A 20457-nucleotide genomic window follows, 5' to 3' on the forward strand; every position below is an offset into this window, starting at 1 on the left:
TCATGCAACAGCTGGTTCTTCCGTGAGTTGCTATATACACACCCAATTCCCATGCAGGATACATTTAAACGATCATGATTGCAATTAAGACTAATCCGTTCGACCCCTCTTGTGATTGGATCACGAATTTAGGACCATTGTGTCACAAGGTCCACTTCTGACTCGTGGAAATATTCCTCCTTGTCATTCGTGATGTGCGAGAGAAGCTGTGGAAGGCAAAATGTGTGGAATGGACTTTGGAGGGGTGACATGAGGTTATGTTGAATCAGTGTTATCGGCCTACTCTGTTTTCTCATGTTTAATGATTTATTAGTACAAATGAATGCTTTTAAAGGATCGTTTGGGGAAATTAGAGCTGCCATTTTAATAAGACGGTTCGGAAGAAATATGTTTGGTGAAACAAATGTAAACCTGTTCATACTGGTGATCAGTTGCTTGTTTTCCTTGCAAAGTTCTGTTGAAGGTAGGTAGTCTTTTCACACGATGTAAAATGATGAAATATTTTATCTCCAATTTACAGAATTGTAGTCATTATAATTACATGTGGGAACGAATGTATGGTTGTGATCATGTCATGTGCAGCCAATAGATATTGGATACCTGTCAGGTAAAGGGGCGACTTGAATATAATCTGGATATCAATCAATTAAACTTGTTACTCCTATCGCAGTCAGTCAATTAATAGCAAATATGAACTTTGAGTTGATGAAGATTACTCATTCAGGATTTCTTAATGGGAGTTTTGTTTTCCAAACCTTATAGGGTAAGACTGTGGGACGATGGACTTTCGGACTTCCGTGGGTCACCTTTTCGCACCACCTTAAAATTTGGTTCCTCATGTAGTTGTGGGTGTTGAATTTGAATATCAATGTTGCCCAGACAAAGAAAAATATCATGAAAACGTGCAATTCTAAGTTATGAAGATTTGTGCAAAACTCATTATTACATAGGTACATTGAACATACTACCTATAATCAAACAAATTAGCATAATTGAAGGTGCCAATTCCAACAGTGATTGTTTCCAATTCATAAAACAGTATTCTTCAACAATATTTGGTTTAATTATGCAAAAAATATCATTCTGTATTGCTAGTTGTATATCATTGTGTATTCAGGTATCTGAAGTTGCTGAATATAGTTTTGGATGATACTTGGTCACATAATTGTGTGTTTAAGGTTTTAAAAAGTCTTTAATGAAGTCGTGAATTTACACAGATGGCATTTTATCAATCATTGAACAACGGACGGGTGGTGGGAGGGCGGAGGATTTGGGTCAGAGCCATTTGAATAATAGAGTTTGACGAACTCGGTTTGAGCAAAAACGACAGTGATTGGAGGATGCGTGATCACATGACCGCAAGGTAATGATCGATTGCATTCCAAGTAGAATCAGGAGTTGTGCCACATGACATCCTATTTGGTGATAATACTATCGCGTCCCCGGGGTTAAGACCCCTGGGTGACGGATGGCCGACCGAGCTTGAACTCTGAGGCGTATGAGCTGAAAATATGGCGGTATTATCTCTTTATGGCGTGCGAGGGAAACGGAGGTCCCTGGTCTTATTTGAACGGACGGACGCGGTGAGGGTTTTCCGAAACCACAAACAAATAATCGTACAGGACAAGAGATTGGAAATGCAACAAATAAGGGTTCAATGAAAATAATGCAGGCAACAAAGAAATCAACGCACAGACACAGGGAGAAATAAAAAAAATAAAATGTGGTGTGGTGCGTTGGCCGGTACTCAGCTCTGGTCTCCTCAAACGGGCCTCAAACCCTGGTGGTCGTCGAATGGGTCCCCAAGGCCTTGCACGGGACAACGCCTAATGGCGCGAAGTCGTGCCGCAGCCAGCCACCCATGCGAGGAAGCCCTCCTCCTCCAATTGCCATGATCCACCGGGCTTCTACCACGCTCCTCGCAAGCGCGTATCGATCAAATCACAGCCGCCTCCACTGAAGGCCCAGGGATAGAGAGAGAACAACTGTGACCGCCCGTCACGAATGCTGGAACATAGAGAGAAACCATGAGCCAAACTGTGACCGCCTGCCACGAATGCAGGACAGAGAGAGAAAATATGCATCTGCTCCCACCAACAACACAGAGAGAGAGAGAGAGAGAGAGAGAGAGTGAGTGAGTGAGTGTGAGAGTGAGAGTGAGAGTGACAGTGAGAGTGAGAGTGAGAGTGACAGTGAGAGTGAGAGTGAGAGTGACAGTGAGCAAAATGGCAGACGCTAAGCCTTTTCTTTTCCCCATTCTAGAAAGTTCCCTCTGATGTCACACTCGCTCCAATCACTGAGCACCGTCAAATCGTCCCAACCAATCGTCCTTCGGGGCGTGGCCTCATGGCCATTCTTGGCGCCCATCGAGAAGGTTCGGCTGGGCGATATCGTAGTGTCTGGGTACCGTCGGCAATTATGTTGTTTTAATAAGTGCTGTCCGAGTGAGTTTTATAAGATGAAAGGGAAAAATCACAGGGGCATTTACACACTGGGAATTTATCCTTATGCCCTACCTAATTAGCATAGCTCCACCCCTCGCATGGAGACACATAAATGGACATTCGGCCCTAACTTCGACACATGAAGGTTTCTTCTTCACGACATCTCGACTAAGGTATTTCATTACCTACCTCCACACACGTAACAATACGATCTTGTAATGGACAGTCTCTTCTGTTATGAATGTGATACAAATTGTGGTCCAAATAATAAAACAAACTCTACTCGTTGACATGCATATGTCATATAACATTACATATAATTATATACAGTGCCTACAGAAAGTCTACACTCCCTTTCAAAATTTTCACATTTAGTTGCCTAAGAGCCTGATATTAAAATGCATTAAATCAGACTTTTTCCACCTTCATGTATACATCGTAACCAACAACGTCCAAGTGAAAAACAAATTCTACAAATTTCAGAAAAATAATTAAAAATACAAAACTAGAATATCTTGGTTGGATAAGTGTCCACCCCCTTATAATAGCAATTGTAAATTAGCTCAGGTGTAACCAATCACCTTCAAAATCACACACCAAGTCAATTGGCCTCCACTTGCATTAAATTGTCGAGATTCTGATTACTTCAGAATAAAATCAGCTGTTCCTGTACGTTTCCTCTGCTGGGTAGTGCATTTCATAGCCAAGACTCGACCACGAGCAGCAAGGAGCTTTCAAAAGATCTCCAGGATAAAGTTGTGGAAAGACACAGATCAGAGGATGGGTATAAAGGTATTTCAAATACCTTGAATATCCCTTGGAGCACAGTAAAGAAAATCATTAAGAAGTGGAAGGCGTATGGTACCACCACGACCCTGCCTAGATCAGGCCGTCCCTCCAAACTGGATGACCAAGCAAGGAGGAGACCGATTAGAGAGGCCACCAAGAGGCCAATGGCAACTTTGAAAGAGCTACAGGCCTTTATGGCAAAGACTGGTCACTGTGTGCATGTGACAATAATACCACAAACACTCCATAAGTCTGGCCTGTACGGATGTTTCTCATCAGCAGGGACTGGGGCACTTGTCAGGATAGAAGGGGAAATGGACGGAGCAAACTACAGAAAAATCTGAGTGGAAAACCTGCTGCCCTGTGCAAGAAATCTGTAATTGGGACGGCAGTTCATCTTTCAGCATGACACAATGACCCAAAGCACATGGCCAAAGCTACACTGGATTAGCTAAAGAACAAAAACACAAATGTATTTGAGTGCATTCAAATAGTTCATCATAAGTTATTAAAAAGCTAGGCTCGTAACAGAGGGTCTAATGGTGTCTTGAGGTTCTAATGGGGTCTTGAGGGTCTGAAGTGTTAGGGTTATAGTTAGGGGTTAAAGGGGTTAAAGTGTCAAGAATGTTGAGGGTCTAAAGTGACTTAAGGATTGTGAGAGTTAAATGGTGTAAATTGTCTCGTGGTATTGAGGGGTTAATGGGTCTAAAGGGTCTTTCAATAAGGGTATTAAAGTTTAAGCTCTGAGAGTCTAAGGGGTCTAAAATATTTAGGGTCTGAGGGTATAAAGTCAAAGGTCTGTAAAAAGGTCCAAGGGATCTTAAACGTCTCAAAGCTACATTCCAATAGCACATACTTTTAATGCTTCCCACACGTGAACAGTTGAGTAACAACATGGCACATATTTTAAGTTCGCCAAGCTCTAGTATTATACGGCTTTGGTTTGGGTAAGGTCATGGTGGGCCATGTTTGGTTACAGGTGGTGGGAGGGGGTTGGGCTGAACGGGTGGTGGGGATCGGGGGTGGGGGTTGGGAAACGCTGATGTCTCTGTCTTTTGATTAAACCAGTCAGTGAAGCGACGAGCAGGATCCATTGGCTGTCACCGTGCTGCAGGCCAGTTTGTGCAGAACAATAACATTGATATGAAAGATTGTGCAGTGCAGTATCTCTGGTTCGCTCTAGGGAGATCGATCGGCTTTCTTACGAGAATGCAAACTGCCCTCGGGGCACATGACAAACTAAGCCACAATGAGCCACAGATGTGCCAAGGAAGGACTTCGCACGACGGAGGATGCCCAGTCGGCGACTGGCTTTTTTAGGCCAGATTGGAAATGTGGTTTTCCCAGGAAAGATCATGGCAGATAGTGAGACCCAAAAGCTTGAGTGACAGAACTTCTTGGAGAGGATTGTTCAGAAAGTAGATGGGAGGGTTTCCCAGTCGGTCTTTTCGGAGAGACATCGTAAGAGTGTGAGATTTGTCAAGATTGAAAGACATGTTCCACTTGTTTGCCCAGTCTGTGATTTTGTCCAGGTCTGCAGAGAGTGAGGAGGCTGCAGATTGTCGATCTGAGGGATGAAGAATGGAGCGACAGAGAGTGGAGTCATCAGCAAAGAGATAGAGAGGATTGTTCAGAAAGTAGATGGGAGGGTTTCCCAGTCGGTCTTTTCGGAGAGACATCGTAAGAGTGTGAGATTTGTCAGGATTGAAAGACATGTTCCACTTGTTTGCCCAGTCTGTGATTTTGTCCAGGTCTGCAGAGAGTGAGGAGGCTGCAGATTGTCGATCTGAGGGATGAGGAATGGAGCGGCAGAGAGTGGAGTCATCAGCAAAGAGATAGAGAGGATTTTCAAGAGAGTTAAGGTCATTAAAAAAAAACACTTGTACATAAATCACTTGTGGGTCAGGGACTTTGAAGAAATCAGTATACTGTACTTTGACATGAATTCCAAGGAGATCTGTAGACATTGGACCAATCATAATAAGTTTGGACCTGGAATTCCAGAATCATGAGCTATGCTAATTTGGAAACACCAAAGATGTGTGAAGCACTTAAGAGGGTCATGATGCAAAGAATACGGCTTGGTCTTCTCCTGCCTCTGATTTTTAAGTGGTGAAGCTGCTTCAATATTTGGCCTTGTCCTTCCTCCATCCGTTTGTCAAAACTGAAAAATAAGAACCTTTGTAACCCACGGTGTTTAATTCTAAAGGGTAATTCTATAGGATAATTCTAAAAGTAATTCTGAAGGGACATTCTAGAGCTGGGGTTCTTAACCTGGGGTATCCATACCCCTTGGGGGTATGGTGACCAAAGTCGGGGGGTATGGGACTCGTAATAAATTATAATAATAAATTGTAATAAATTCACTGAAATATCAACTTTAAATATATAATAAATATATATTTAAATATAAATATATATATTTCATAATTGGCAAGAATTGGCAAGAAATCTGGGTTCGTCACTCTGGTCAAGGAGAAAGTTCCACATGTGTTGACCAACCACTGTGTTCTACATCGCGAAGCCTTGGCGTCCAGAACGTTGTCAAAGAAACTGAAAGAAGTGATGGTAATAGTCATGCAAACAGTCAACTTTATTCGTGGACGGGCATTAAATCATCGGCTATTTCAAAAATTCTGTGATGAGATTGGGGTGGAACATTGTATTTTACTGTACGTTGGCTATCTCGTGGTCGTGTTTTCGCACGTGTCGTGGAACTTCGGGAAGAAATTCTCGAATTCCTCTGGCATCAACAATCCCCTCTTGCGAACAGTTTTGAAGATGAGCATTTTATTGTTAGCCTGGGATATTTGGCCGATATTTTCGGTCACCTCAATGACTTGAACATGTCGATGCAGGGAAGGGATGTGGACATTATTCAACCCAGGGGAAAGTTAGTGGCATTCACGAAGAAATTACCTGTTTGGAGTCGCCGTGTTGAAAGCGGAAACATGGCGAACTTTCCAATCCTCGGCGATATCCTTCTTGATGGAGAAGATGGAAAGGCATTGCCTGGGGAAATACTTCAAAAAGTCAAGGACCATTTGAAAGTCCTAAGTACCAATTTTGAGGGTTACCTCTCAGATATTGATGATCTTAGCACATAATCCGTTTGGATCCAGAACCCTTTCTCGTTTGATATTTCTACGATGAGTGACAACGATTTAGTGAAAGATGATTTGATCGAGTTCCAAGAAGATCAAAGAAAGAAAGCTGATTTCGGAAAGGCTGGGCTGGATTTTAAGCAGTTTTGGTGTGAGCAGATAGCAGCTTACCCTAGCTTGGCGAAGAAGGCAATGAATGTGTTGGTTCCCTTCACAACTACGTATCTCTGTGAAACAGGTTTCTCTGCATTATTGAACCTGAAATCGAAGTGGAGAAACCGACTTGATGGGTCCGATGATATGCGAGTGGCGTTGTCACGAACTGTGCCCCGATTCCATATTCTGATTGCACGAAAACAGCAGCAACAATCTCACTGGATTAGTAAAACGGCTTGCATAAAGCTTGCATGTTTTAGTTTAGTTTAGTTTGTTTTGTTTCTTTGTTAACAAGCAAAGAAATAAATAGGGATGAAATCCTAATGATTTTCTTTCCTGTTCTGTTCCTAATTATCCATATGTAAAACTAAGCTATTGAGATATTTTGAAGTCACACTGGAACCTAATGGGACTGGTAATCAGGCGCTGATCCCTGAACTTGGCCCATTTTCTGGGTAATAAGTTACCAATTTTCATCCAAAAAAATAGGCAATTAAAGTAAAAACACCCCTCAGAATGCACCACAGAACCACCTTTAGAGGCCATTTTTTTTTTAGAATGCACCACAGAGCACCTAGAAATCCAAAAAATTATAGGGGAACATGCCCCCAGTCCCCCCTAGATATGCGCACCTTCAGTGCACCTTGGTCAGTCAACAGTCTGGCAAAGGGGGTATGGGGAAGTAGATGAGAAAAGGGGATGGCCAGGCCACCTCCAACCCAGACAACATTCCCCACCCTCCCCACCCTCCCCCACCCCCTTGCCCCCTTGACCCCAAACCAAAACTAACTCAACTCAAAACAGGAAGTGGCTCACCACAAACCGGAAGTGACCAATTAATTATTATAATTTTCAGATTTCACGATTTTCTCGAATTTCCCAAAATTTCCGATTTTCACAAAAATAATTACAAAACTAAAAAATTGATTTTTCGTTTAAAGAAATACTTTACCGATATAAAATACATATGGCGTTGACTTATCTGAATTTTGATATTAAAAATATTATCTTTGAATAACCAAAATATTACAACAACAACGGAATTAACTACCACCGTATTATGATTAAATATAATTATGATCATACTCACCCACAAAGCGGTATTAGAAAACTGTTTATCGAAACACCAACGTTGTTTTCGTGGGGTATTAAAGTGAATGAAAATAATGTTAAAGAGCACAGAGTTGAATCATATTCGCTGCCACTTGTTATGTATAATTCGCGCTTCACCCTAACGATGGCAGAAACAAAAACAATAGAAATGTTTGAAGAAATTCTTGATGCAATTAAAAGACATTTGATGAAATCTGATGTTATTGAAAAGATGAAAAAGGAGCAGAACAAGTTTAGAGCCCGTGTTAGCGGACTTGATATATTTTGGTGAAAACGTGATGGAGAAATTGCTATTGAAGGTTACCCACCAACAATGTATCCAAAACTTTCAAACAAATACAAAAAGTACAGAGGCAGATAAACATCCTGAAATTCTAACCTCGTTTTACGATAACAAAATCACTGAAGAATCATGCATCGAAGATCACCGCACCCTAACGATGGCAGAAACAAAAACAATAGAAATGTTTGAAGAAATTCTTGATGCAATTAAAAGACATTTGATGAAATCTGATGTTATTGAAAAGATGAAAAAGGAGCAGAACAAGTTTAGAGCCCGTGTTAGCAGACTTGATATATTTTGGCGAAAACGTGATGGAGGAATTGCTATTGAAGGTTACCCACCAACAATGTATCCAAAACTTTCAAACAAATACGAAAAGTACAGAGAGGCAGATAAACATCCTGAAATTCTAACCTCGTTTTACGATAACAAAATCACTGAAGAATCATGCATCGAAGATCACCGCATCAAGCCGGAGGAATTGATGGGTGTGAACTGTAAAGTTATCTGCGCTATTGAGATATCAAATATTTTTATCGGTGGCGTGGGTCCATCCATTCAATTGAAGGTAAATAATGTAGTTGTTCAAGAGCTATTTAGGAAAACAAACAGGTTAATGATTAATATTAACAATCTTACATCTCAAAATAAAATTACGGGAGCAGCAGCGGTGTGTATGTTTAACGATGAAAGTACTAAAGACACAACATTGGTAAATAATATGAAAATATGTAATTAAAATTTACATGATAGGCTGTGGGTAAGTTGTGGTTAAAATTATAGAAATATAACATTTATGTTATAGTGTACGTCTTTTAAAATATTTGAGAAAAACGTTTTTGTTGGGCCATATAAAATGGACGAACCCATTTTCAAAATATTTGAATTTGGTTGTTCAAAATACTCAAATATTCAAAATACACAAAAGGCGTTGGTTGAATCGCTTCTAGTATGAATACACAATTATAATACAAATAGGGATAACAACATGCAGGATGAATGATTACCCGCTATATATTTTCAGCCTTACATAAAATGGATGATTTTTTACCCGTTAGGGAAAGTAAGATAAAATTTAATAATCATAAAAACCTCCCAAATTCGTTAAGATGTCTAATAGTCGGTTCAAGCAGATGTGGAAAAACCTGTTTGATTTTAAAGATTCTCCTTACCCCAAAATTTTTCGATTATGAAAATATAATAATTTTCACAAAGTCAAGTTTTCAACCAGAGTACCAACTACTATCACAAGGTTTTAATGCCGGCCTTCAAAAAGAAGATATAATCGGGCTATTTAAGCTTCAACACAAACTAAATGAGCACAACATTGAAGATGTAATACAACTATTTTGTGATACTCCACAAAAATGGAAAAATAAATCAAAACCCACATCACCTACATCCACAACTTGTACTCTCACTGATAATACGGATGATATACCTTCACCCCAAGATTTAAATGAAACAAAAAAGAACCTCGTTATCTTTGATGATTGTGTTAATGAGAAAAATCAAACGGTTATGGACAGCTACTATACAAGGGGGAGACATTCTTCTTGTAATTGTATTTATCTTAGTCAATCATACTTTCAACTCCCTCGTCACTCAATAAGAAACAATGCTAATACTTTTATTTTATTCAAACTAAATGCATTAGATATAACCAATTTTTGGAGGGATAATTGTTCTACATTATGTAGTAAAAAGGAATTTGAGGACCATATGAAACATACGACTGAAAAATATAAATATATCGTTGTTAAAGAAGATGATATAATAACTAATAATTTATTTGCATAAATAAAATGAATGCTGACGAACGAGCAAGAAAATTTAAGGAACATCAACAATTACTTTCAAAAGTTGTTAAACAACAGGAGGGAATAAGGAAAAAACAGAGACAAAAGCTGTTAGGTGAAGACGTATTTGAAAGAAAACAAGAGAAGTTTTTTAAACCTCTTTTACAATGTACCGAACAAAAAGGGGTTTCGTTTAAAGGTCCTACGATAGAATATACTCCTAAAAAACTTCAAATGATAAAAGATTTTAGTCAAATGACAGAGCAAGAGCTTGGAGATTTAGGAGTATTAAAATCTGATAATGAAGACTCATTCCAACAACTTGAGGAGAGAAATCCCCCTGAGGGGAACCCCCCTGATTATGTTGTGCAAGCTCTTCAAAACAATGAATATTCGGCGGATTCAAAAACCAAAGCGGGCCTCACCCCAATAGAAGAACCAGCAACGTTTTATCTTGTTAGAGAAAAAGTATATATATTTAATGCTAATTTGTTATTCTTAAATTCTAACCTATTACCTATTACACTAACCCCCAGATTAATGTTTCTTCTCACAAAAGATGGATATACTAATTCAAAATATTTTGATGAACCGCTTGATATGGAAAATGTGGAAGATAAGGTATATATTGATGTACCACACTCGCTTGATTATCACCTTTCTGTTGCCGGTAAAAGCAAGAAGAATGAGAAGGAAAAAAATATTCTTAATGCTTTAAGTAAGCTTGGTTCGGGCGTTAGTTTTCTTCTGAGTGGCTCATCACAATTAGTTAATAGACTATTACTGTTGCTGGGCAGTAAGGAGGCGGGAAACAACAATTGTTTTAATGAAATATCAGCCATTTTAGATCAGTTGATGAATATGAAAATAATTTATAAATGTCAATACAAAGATCTTTTATCTCACATAAAATAAAATGAGAAACACAACTCTTAGATTTGATTTTACAACAAGTGATCACACAACTCCATTCCAATACCCGGTACAACTTGATCCCACAAAATAATATGAAGCGGCGTTATTGTCTATGGAAGCCTATAATACCTTGTTTAATATCACAGAAAAGAATAACAAGTTTAGTTATGATCCGGGAACTGGATATAAAACTACAGAAGTACCCTCCGGAGCTTACGAGATACCTGTACTATGTTCAGAAATTTCTCGCGTTATGAAAGAAAAAGGTGATGAATCAAAAAATATCGAAATAGATACTCAAAAACATACAGCAAAATCAACTTTTAGCCTTAAAAATAATTATAAAATAGATTTCACGATTGATAATTCATTCCGCGAGATGTTAGGTTTCTCCGCAAAAAAGCTTGAGAATAATAATACGTTTGTCAGTGATAAGGTCGTGGACATATCCTCAGGTATAAATTCAATATTAATTCACTGTGATTTGGTTGATGGTGCTTATGACGATGGAGAAAAACAAATACAATATTTTCATTCAGTGCTTATTCAACTCCAATAGGTTATAAATTCAATATGGAGCCAAAGAATCTCACCTATTTACCTGTGTCAGGAAAAGCCATTTCTAAAGTAAATTTTAAGTTAACTGATCAGGATCACCGTATGGTTTCTTTCAATGGTGAAATTATATCCATCAGAATTCACCTACGTGAAGTTCTTTAACAAATAATTGGAAAAATTATATAATAACTACAAACTAATTAATAAATGAACATCCAACTGTTTTTTCTAGAATGTAGTTTTAACACGAGTGATCAAGATAAAAAGAAAACTTACCAAGAGTTAGCGTTTGGAAAAATAGGTCTTGTATTTACTCGGGAAAGAGGAGAGATTATGTTAACGTCGAGCGGAGAATTTTTAATTCCGTCAAAAATTTCAATGAAGGATAAATTCTGTTTTGAAAAATTGTTTTGGCCACCACACACTAATTATTCATGACTGGAACGAAAAATCAAAGCGGATAAATTGAAAAAATTAAAACTAAAATGTTAAAAGTTTTTTATTCTACTTAGAATAAAAACAAGATGGTTGTTGTAAGAAAACATGAGCTAAGAAAATATAAAGTCTTTACGAAAGATAAGAAAGGTGTTAGTAAAACAGCCGGGAATGGGATTGGGGAAGGTATGTATCTTTCACCACACTATAAGGGTCAGGGTATGTGTCTTTCGCCATACTATAAGGGGGAAGGTATGTTTCTTGGGAGAGGATACTATAAGCCTACGAGAGAACGTGGTGAAGGAGATCAATTTAGAAATAAAGGAGATGGGCTAATTGATACTCCAATGGGTATCGATTCAACTATTCTTAAACATAAAGACCTAATTGGTTCAACCGCTTCTGCCATGGGAAATGTAGCGGGTGCTGTAAAGAGTATAAAAGACGCTCAAAAGGAGTCTCGTAAATTACAAGCGATCAAAGAAGCTAGAAAAGGTAAAACTGAACTTACTCCACAAGGACGACAAGGAATAATTGAAGTACTTGGGTCGGGTTTTCAAAAGTTTTAAATATTTTATTAGTATCACATGTAAATATTGTAATGGATTTGAGAAGCGTAACAATTTTGAGAAAGTGTAACGAATGTGAAAAGTATGGTTTTGTTGTGTGTAACACCCTCGTAATGTAAAGAATGGTCGCAGCTCGTCCTCTTAGTTAATTCCATAAACCTACACACAGGACACGATATATCCTTTTAAATAGTTAGTCCCTTATTCTCTGTGTAGGCTAAGGATGTGTTTCCCACTAGTTTGACTCTTCATTGCACCGAATTAAATAAGAGTAGGCCCTCCGACGCCCCATGGCAGCTTCCAAGTGCCAGGTTTGCACTTTGCTGCATTTTCATCTGCCGTCCACTTTGCAGCAGTTGACTCCATTACGCACGAGGTAACGCCGAAGAAGAAAGGCGGGTCTCCACCTCGTCACAGAGGGGAGGAGTAAGTCGGCCCCGCTCATCCAACCCAGAACGAGGGGTTTGGCTTGAGAGGGCGGAGAGAGAACGTTTGGGGAAGGTTCGAAAAGGGTGAAGGGCGGGGCCTATATAACCCGCTGCGGGACGCTCCCAAGAGGAGATGAGCAGAGAGGAGGGATGAGTTCTGGGTCCAGGAGATGCGCTGGAGACGAGCAGGTGTGACCGAGCCGCCGTGAGACGTGCCGCACTGCAGGAGAAACGGACCGGGGCAACGCAAGGAGCGCACGAGGCAGTACGGAGAAAGGAACTTCGCCCGCGCAGTTTGGGACCAAAGCTCGGCTTCTTGACGGCGGTGCCTTCTGGCCCGACCGTGCCCAGCACCCGCTGAACCTTCCTTGCCTCTAAAAGCCACCCATCTCCAAGCCATTCCTTCCTGCCTGCATTTCCCCGTGTAAGTGTGATCGTCCGTCTGTCTTTAATGTTGTCCTGGGGTTTATTAATTAAGCTTGAATAGGTAAGCTAATGATTTCACTGTGTGTCTGCTCCTTCCATTTTCTGTATATAACTGACTGCTCTCGTTGCTTTGGCTTGTAAAAATACTTAATAAATCCTGTTATTCCTCCGTACTTCTTCTTCTTCTTCATTCTCGTTCGGTCGCTTTAGAGGTTTCCATATTGAGTAGCTGCGGCGCGATACGGCCAAAGTTTGGGGTGAATCGGGTTTTAGTCAGGGAAGCACTGTTCGGTCGCGGAGCCTCCGCTCGGCAAACATACCATCTTTAACCGCGTACCGTAACAATATAATAAATTTATTTATTATATTTTTTATTGTTATATAAAAAGAATGGAGGCAATTGATACTATTTATGATTTGGATGATACGATTATCATCTCAAACTCAACTAAAAAAGAAGATTATTATAAGGTAAATGCCGTAACAGGAACAGATTGGAATACGACTGGAACAAAAAGTTTTGAGATAAATAATCAACAAACTTACTTGAACCTAGCCGATAGTTTCTTGTTATGTACATTTAAATTCACCAAAGCGGGGAATAACACAAACGCTACACTCGTAAATGATTTCTTCTGGAAAATGTTTGATAGTATTCGTTTGTATATTGGAATGCAAGAAGTTGAAGCGATTGATTATGTCTCTGTGACAGCTGAAATGATGAAATTTACGCTATATTCGCCGAGTGATTGGATGGGTAAGGGGTGTGTTGAAGGTTTTATTTCTGATATGAAAACAGGAAAGGTCGATAACCCGGGCTATAAACAAAGGAACGGAATGTATAATGATGAGACAAAACCAGTGAATAGTTTTACTGTAGCTGTGCCCCTTAAAGGTATATTTGGATTTTGTGATTATGATAAAGTTCTGTACGGCCCTAAAATTAGATTTCAACTACTAAGGAATACTAATGAAAACAGATTTGTTTTTGGGAAGGCTAATGCTTTCGGTGATAACAATAAATTTGTTGTTAATGATCTGTGTTGGTATATTAGTGAATATACTCCAAGTCTTAAAACGGAAGAGATGTTGAATAGAAGGCTTACCTCAAAGACCCCGCTAAAGTATCCTAAATAAAAGAAGATGTCAACATGTTAAATTGGAACATACTACCTACACTTGGAATTTAGGTGTTCTGGAAGGAAAGCCTCGGTACCTATGGCTTATTTTTAAGAAACCCGATGGAGATACTGCTACTGATAAGAATAACGCGTTGTGTGATAATGCTACCAAAAAACAACTTTGGGTTTCTCGAGATGGAACATTTTATCCTCGAGATAGATTGGAAATTAATTGGAAAACCAATGATTACGCTGAAGCCTATAAGTCTTACCAAAAGGTGTGTGAAAGCAATGGTAATCAAGAGCCCATTTAGGATATGACATCGTTTAAAGACATCTATACAATCTATGCGATTGACCTAAGCGCTCAAAAGGAAACTATAAGGTCCAAATAGAGTGGATACTTCCCTATACATCGAAAGAGAAGAGAATGAAGAAGTTGATGCGTATTGTTTACTCTTGGAAGAAACAGAACTACAGATCAATACGGATAATGGTGTTATGACTAATATCACATAAGTAATAACTTGGAAAAAAAATCTTTTCATAAATAAAATGAGGAAAGTAACAACTGACGTATATATTAATCAAATCAATCGTGATAAACTATCGTCTTGTATCCAAAATCAAAAACCTTGTCCGATTAATGTTCGTACAATTCAAAGAAAGGGTGATATGAGAATTAGTGTTTTGCTCACAAAAGTGCAGGAGGAAAAACTAAATAGCGCCGGTTCGCTTAGTTTTAAAATGTCAAAACCTATGTTGAAGCAATATTCACTAAAGGAAATAAACGGAGGATTTCTTCCCCTTCCAACCCTAATCCCCCTAATTGCTCCTGCTGTAGGCACAGCAGGAACTGTGGCGAGTAACGTTACGGAAGCGGTAAAAGCCGCTAACGAAAGGAAAGCTCAACTAGCAGCCCAAAAAGAAACGGAAAGGCATAACAGGGCGGTGGAGGAGAAAAAACGTAGTGGAAGTGGGGTAATTGTAGATTTTGCTGAAAGGCTTGAAAGTCTGCCTGATAGGGCGAGATCGTTAGTCGGAGATATGCTTTCTTCTATCGCACAGGTAGGTGTAAAACTAACTAAAAGGGGTGATGGATTATATCTTTCTCCTAAATAAAAAGAAAATTTATTTTCGAAAATAAAATGGAGGAGTGGTTTAAACAATTTGGAAAGAATACAACGTCAAATATAGAACTCGGTAAATATTGTAAACAGCTAAACCTCAATAATGTAAGTATTTGTATGAGGGATGAATTACCAAAGTTGCCCAAAAATACTAAGAATATTATTATGAATTCAGAAGATAATAGTGGGAATGGGTCACATTGGACTTGCATTCATAATGGTGGGGGTAAATATTATTTCGATAGCTATGGACTTCCACCACCTCTTGAAGTAATTAACTTCCTACCGAAGGGGGAGAGTGTTTGTCAAACGTTTCAAGTCCAAGAAGTAAATTCTAAATGTTGTGGTCAATTATCTTTATATATGTATTATTTCACCTCAACAATAATGCACAGTTTTCTGATATTATTTTTACTCTTATTTAAAATGACCTACGTTGGAAAAGACGGTTCTATCTTTAGGGGATCTCAAAAGACGACTGTTGATTTATCAAATTATTATACAAAGGCACAAGTTGAATGACAGAAATATGATATAACTAAAAATCTTAATATGAAAAATCGTTATAAATTAATCAATTATCCGAGTCCCACGGGTGGCAATGACTTGGTGAGATTGGGTGATGTAATGCGGTATATATCCTGAGAGACAACAGCATGTTATGACAAACAAATATAAATTACAGTCACAACGCCCGGCTCTCCCGACCATACCCCTTTTCATATTAAATTTAACGTACCACTTACAATCAAACTTTATGAAGAGGGGGATATTGTTAACATGGTAATTGATAAATGGGGGTATGATATGCCTGATTTAGGGTATAATTGGTTCTTTTCAATAAACTTGGAAGACCTACAAGATTTTATTTGGTCCCATAAAGAAGAATATTACCCCGTTAGTGACCATAATGCGGTATGTGGAAACACAATTAGTAGCCAACTAATACATGAGTTAGGAAGTAAAAACTTATATGGTAGCATAGTGATGCTTTGTATGACAAAGAGTCAAGACAATCATATAATTATACAAAGTCAGGGAATACAATCAGATTTGGTGGTGGGAAGATGGAATGGTATTACCTGTCATATACAATCTCATGTATATTAAAAAAAACATAAATGGTTATTTAATTTGAAATTAAATAATTTCAAATTAGTTTTACCAATTCTATGTATTCATTCCTCATCCTTTGCTGCCCTTTCCACCTCTTCTATTGTTGCCTCTACTTCCTCCTCTTCCTTTGTTGAGCTTGTTGCTCTTGCCCCCATCATCGCTGCTGTTATCTTTGCTATCCTTGCTGCGACTGCTATCCCCTCTGGCGTTCCTGCTCCTGACTCCACCTCTAGTACTTTCCTTACCGTCTCCCTTACCTTTGTTGCTCTTTCATCTTCATACTCATCCTGATCCATTAATATAGTTGATAAGGTGGAATCATCTATAGTTTCCCACATCGTCTCTCCCCCCGCTACCGCCTCCATCCTTCTTTTCATTATTTCCCCCGCTACCTCTTTCCTTATTTCTCTTATTAGTCCCCTACCGGTGTACACCGGAGGGGACTATAGGTTTGCACTCCGTCCCTCAGTCTGTCAGTCTGTCAGTCTGTCTGTCTGTCTGTCTGTCTGTCAGTCACTCAGTCTGTCACGCAAAGAACAGTTTTCCGGACTTTTTTTTCTGAACTCTTAATGCTAATGATTTCAAACTTGGTACATGGTTTCCTCATGATAAGTTACAGATAAAATTCGAACTTCACGACGTTTCGATCGTTTTTGACAAAGTTATGGCACTTTGAACTTTGGTAATTTCCCCAACCGTTTTCCGGACGACAGACTGCCGGTAGGGGACATGTATTGCAGCGCAATACTCAGAATGCTTGTTTTCTTTGCTACTTCCTTTATTACCTTTTCCTCTACTTCCCTTTGTGGTACCACCCTCCCAAAAGGGAAGGAGTTGGGGTCTATCAGCACCAGCGTACTGCGATACCACCCCCACATTAGATTCTTTATTTCCTTTCGTGTTGCCTCCTCTATTTCCCATGTATCCACTCTTTCGCTTACTTCCCCTGATAGTGTTTCCCCTATTTCCCTTACTCTCTTTGCCTCCCTTGCTTCTGCTTTCATCTCCTCCTCTTCCCATGTTTTCCTTTCCTCCTCTTCCCCTGCTGTCCTTACCACCTCTTCTATTGTTGTCTCTACTTCCTCCTCTTCTTTTGCTGCTCCTTCCCCTACTCTCTCTGCTGCTATCCTTGGATAACCTTGCTTCCATTTCCTTCTCCCGCTCTGCTTCCCCACTTCTTCCCTCTTTTCCTCTTCCTCCTTGATCTTCTCCAAGTCCTCCTTCATCTTCTCCAATTCCTCCTTCATCTTCTTCCGCTCCTCCCTGTCCTTTTCCTCCTTCTCCTTTTTCTCCTTTTCCTCCTTCTCCCTCTCTTCCTCATCCCTTTTTACCCTTAGAGCATCTCCCCAGAGTACATTATACATATATTCATCTGTATTTTGAGCTCTTCTTGTATTTATAATTATTTTTCTTACAATAGGGTACCAATAGGATTTGTTAACATTTTCTAAAAGACTTTTATATTTCATAACCTTGAGAAGTTCATTTTTATTTAGTATTTTAAGCAGGTCTCTAGTTGTGGGTTTTACAATATCTGTATATGGCCAATCCTTAATTACAAACTTTCCCTATTTATGTTCCAATTCATAAGGAATTAAAAATTATGCCCCTTTTTTTGTAAGTATCCTTGAATACAAAAATTAAAATTCTCCTGAAGTAGTTTTCTTGCCATTTTAATATAAAAAATTATTAATTATCTTCAATTGGGCCAATAAACGTTTTTACAGTGCCTATAATGCTATTACAACATAAAAATAATGGTTTGGGGATATTATTCTCATTCATTTCTGTATGAATTGCAATAGGATTACTCGAAATAGAACCAAGTTTCCCAATACGCGTAAATTGTTCTGATTTAAAATAACTATGGTAATCTAATTTATTAGTTAACCACCCCTCGTCCTCCTCTATTTCTGTTTCTGAATTAGTGAAAGAAACAATCTTTTTTTACCATATGTGCCATCTCAAAAATAAAAGAAAGAGTATTATTACTACATTTTATTTAGATTGTTGGCGTTTTATATGATTGACAAAGCGAATTAAAACTTGATGGCGAAATAGGGGTTGGAGCCGTTTGATACGTTTGAATATTTACGGGAATTATATTTTGAACAGATTATATATTAATCCCAAGCCACATGCTAGAATTATCAACCAACGACTTCACATCAACGATAAATTCAAGGGGTGTTTCCATTTTAAAAACGAGCTCTGCTTTACTTTTGATACATTTGAAAAACTGTTTGATGTGTAATCCAAGTCAAATGCGAAGCATATCCGTATGGTTGTAATAATATTCCTCGAAACAATCATGGGGTAATATAACTTTGATCAGTATGTTTTGCGTCTTATACGTTTCAAGATGTAAACCTTCGGTAGTTATCGTGAAACAAACAGTATTCATGTTATTATATAACAATTCAAACAGGGCTTTAAACTTGTTTGAATGTTTTGATCGAGCGTAAAAATGCATTACTTATTTTAATAACGCAATGTTTCTTTATACTAAAGATCAATTTTTTAAAACAATTTATTCGCCAAGTTTTGTCTTTTGTAACTCTTGTGAATAAAATGACCCTAAGATTTCTTCTCCATGTAAATCATATAATTTATAAGTCCAAGGTACTGTATCCGTTACCTCAACGATTTAAAAAAGTTAATTAGTCCATCTCTTTGTATAACCCTTCTCAAAATGACTTTTCCACCTGAATATTCTTACAACATCGTCAACTTTGAACTTTGGTTTTCTCAAATTAATCTCCTTTTCATATTCTAATTTTGTAACTGTTTCTGATGGTTTTTCTTTAGTAGATGAATGTACCACATTGTTATAATTATCAACAATATCCTGAATTTCCGATACCCGTTGTTGAGAGCCGACTTGTGTGAATTTTTTATACAGCCTCTCTGTCAAAGTGCGATTAAAACGCTCAATAACAACTGCTTTTCCTTCATTAAATGTACTGTATAATGTAATACCATGCTCTTTAAGAAACTTCATAAATATGCTGTTGTAGAACTCCGTCCCCTCGTCGGTCCACAGCTTCTTTGGTTTCCTTTTACTTTTAATAAATATCTGTTGGAAGGCTAACATCAGAGTATTACCTCTCTTGTTTTTCAGGGGAACAATCCAGGCAAATCTACTTCTCAAATCAATAATGGTTAAAGCATATTTGTACCCTTCATCATTATTTAGTTGAATTAAATCAGCAGACCAGATGTAATCTACACCTTTGGAATAAACCTTCCTTCGTTTAAACTTTGTGATTATAGGTTTGTGTAACTCATTCGCTAAAATGGCCCCTTCCTCAGGTTTAATATCATCCTTGAAGTTTAGAAGTTTTTTAAGGGCTTTGCCCTGGGTGGAACACCTTGAAGGGCAATTCCAAGCCCTTATCTCAATTTAGCACCAATCATCTTCTTCACGATAAACCTATCAATTTTCTCTCTCAACGTTGGATTTCGGATCAGAGATAAATTATACAGCATTTCTCTATCAGCTTTGTGTTGTTCGGCTAATGTATCGTTTTTACCATAATCAATGTCATGCTTCATACACACCTCATCAACCCTGTTTTTAGGTTTAGACCAAGGTTTAGGGTTGCCCTCCTCATCTAGTCTTTTATGTCTAAGTTTGTTCCAGGACCGCAGAAGGAATACCCTGGTAGATGTAGTTCCCCCGGAATCCCCGTTGTTGTAAACCTACTACCTGATAGAAATTTTTGTATATCACCTCTGCTTTTCGGTGAGATGAATTGACACTTTTTAGTCCTGCATATTACACATTCTCCCCTTTCATAAACTCTATTCTTTTAATTTATATCGTAGGAGATATTTTTAGATTTAGTTTTCTTTTTGCACTTGATACAATAACTCATTTTTATTACTAACTTATTTTATTTTTTTATTATGTACATGTTCCCATTAGAGCGACAATCAATTCCATTGTTTAAAATAAACCTTTTATCATCATAAGCCACAAGAGCTTTCTTGTTTACCTCCTCCGTATATAATTGATGTGCATAACTTCTTATCGTATTCATTTTTCTAAACTCCTCTTTCTTTAAAATT

At 38.3% G+C, this 20457-nt stretch overlaps 1 protein-coding gene across 1 annotated transcript in view; it reads left to right on the forward strand.

Annotated features, from left to right (window-relative positions):
* Positions 1 to 314: 314 nt before the first annotated feature.
* LOC137437858 (apolipoprotein(a)-like) overlaps positions 315 to 20457 on the forward strand; it is a 110633-nt gene continuing 90490 nt past the window's right edge. The window contains exon 1 of the mRNA XM_068132534.2: positions 315 to 463. Within this exon, the coding sequence (XP_067988635.2) occupies positions 319 to 463 (145 nt within the window). The 5' untranslated portion in view covers positions 315 to 318. The remainder of the gene's footprint in view (positions 464 to 20457) is intronic.

The sequence above is a fragment of the Myxine glutinosa genome, chromosome 12 (assembly GCF_964187855.1).
Source record: "Myxine glutinosa chromosome 12, kmMyxGlut1.1, whole genome shotgun sequence".
NCBI lineage: Eukaryota > Metazoa > Chordata > Myxini > Myxiniformes > Myxinidae > Myxine > Myxine glutinosa.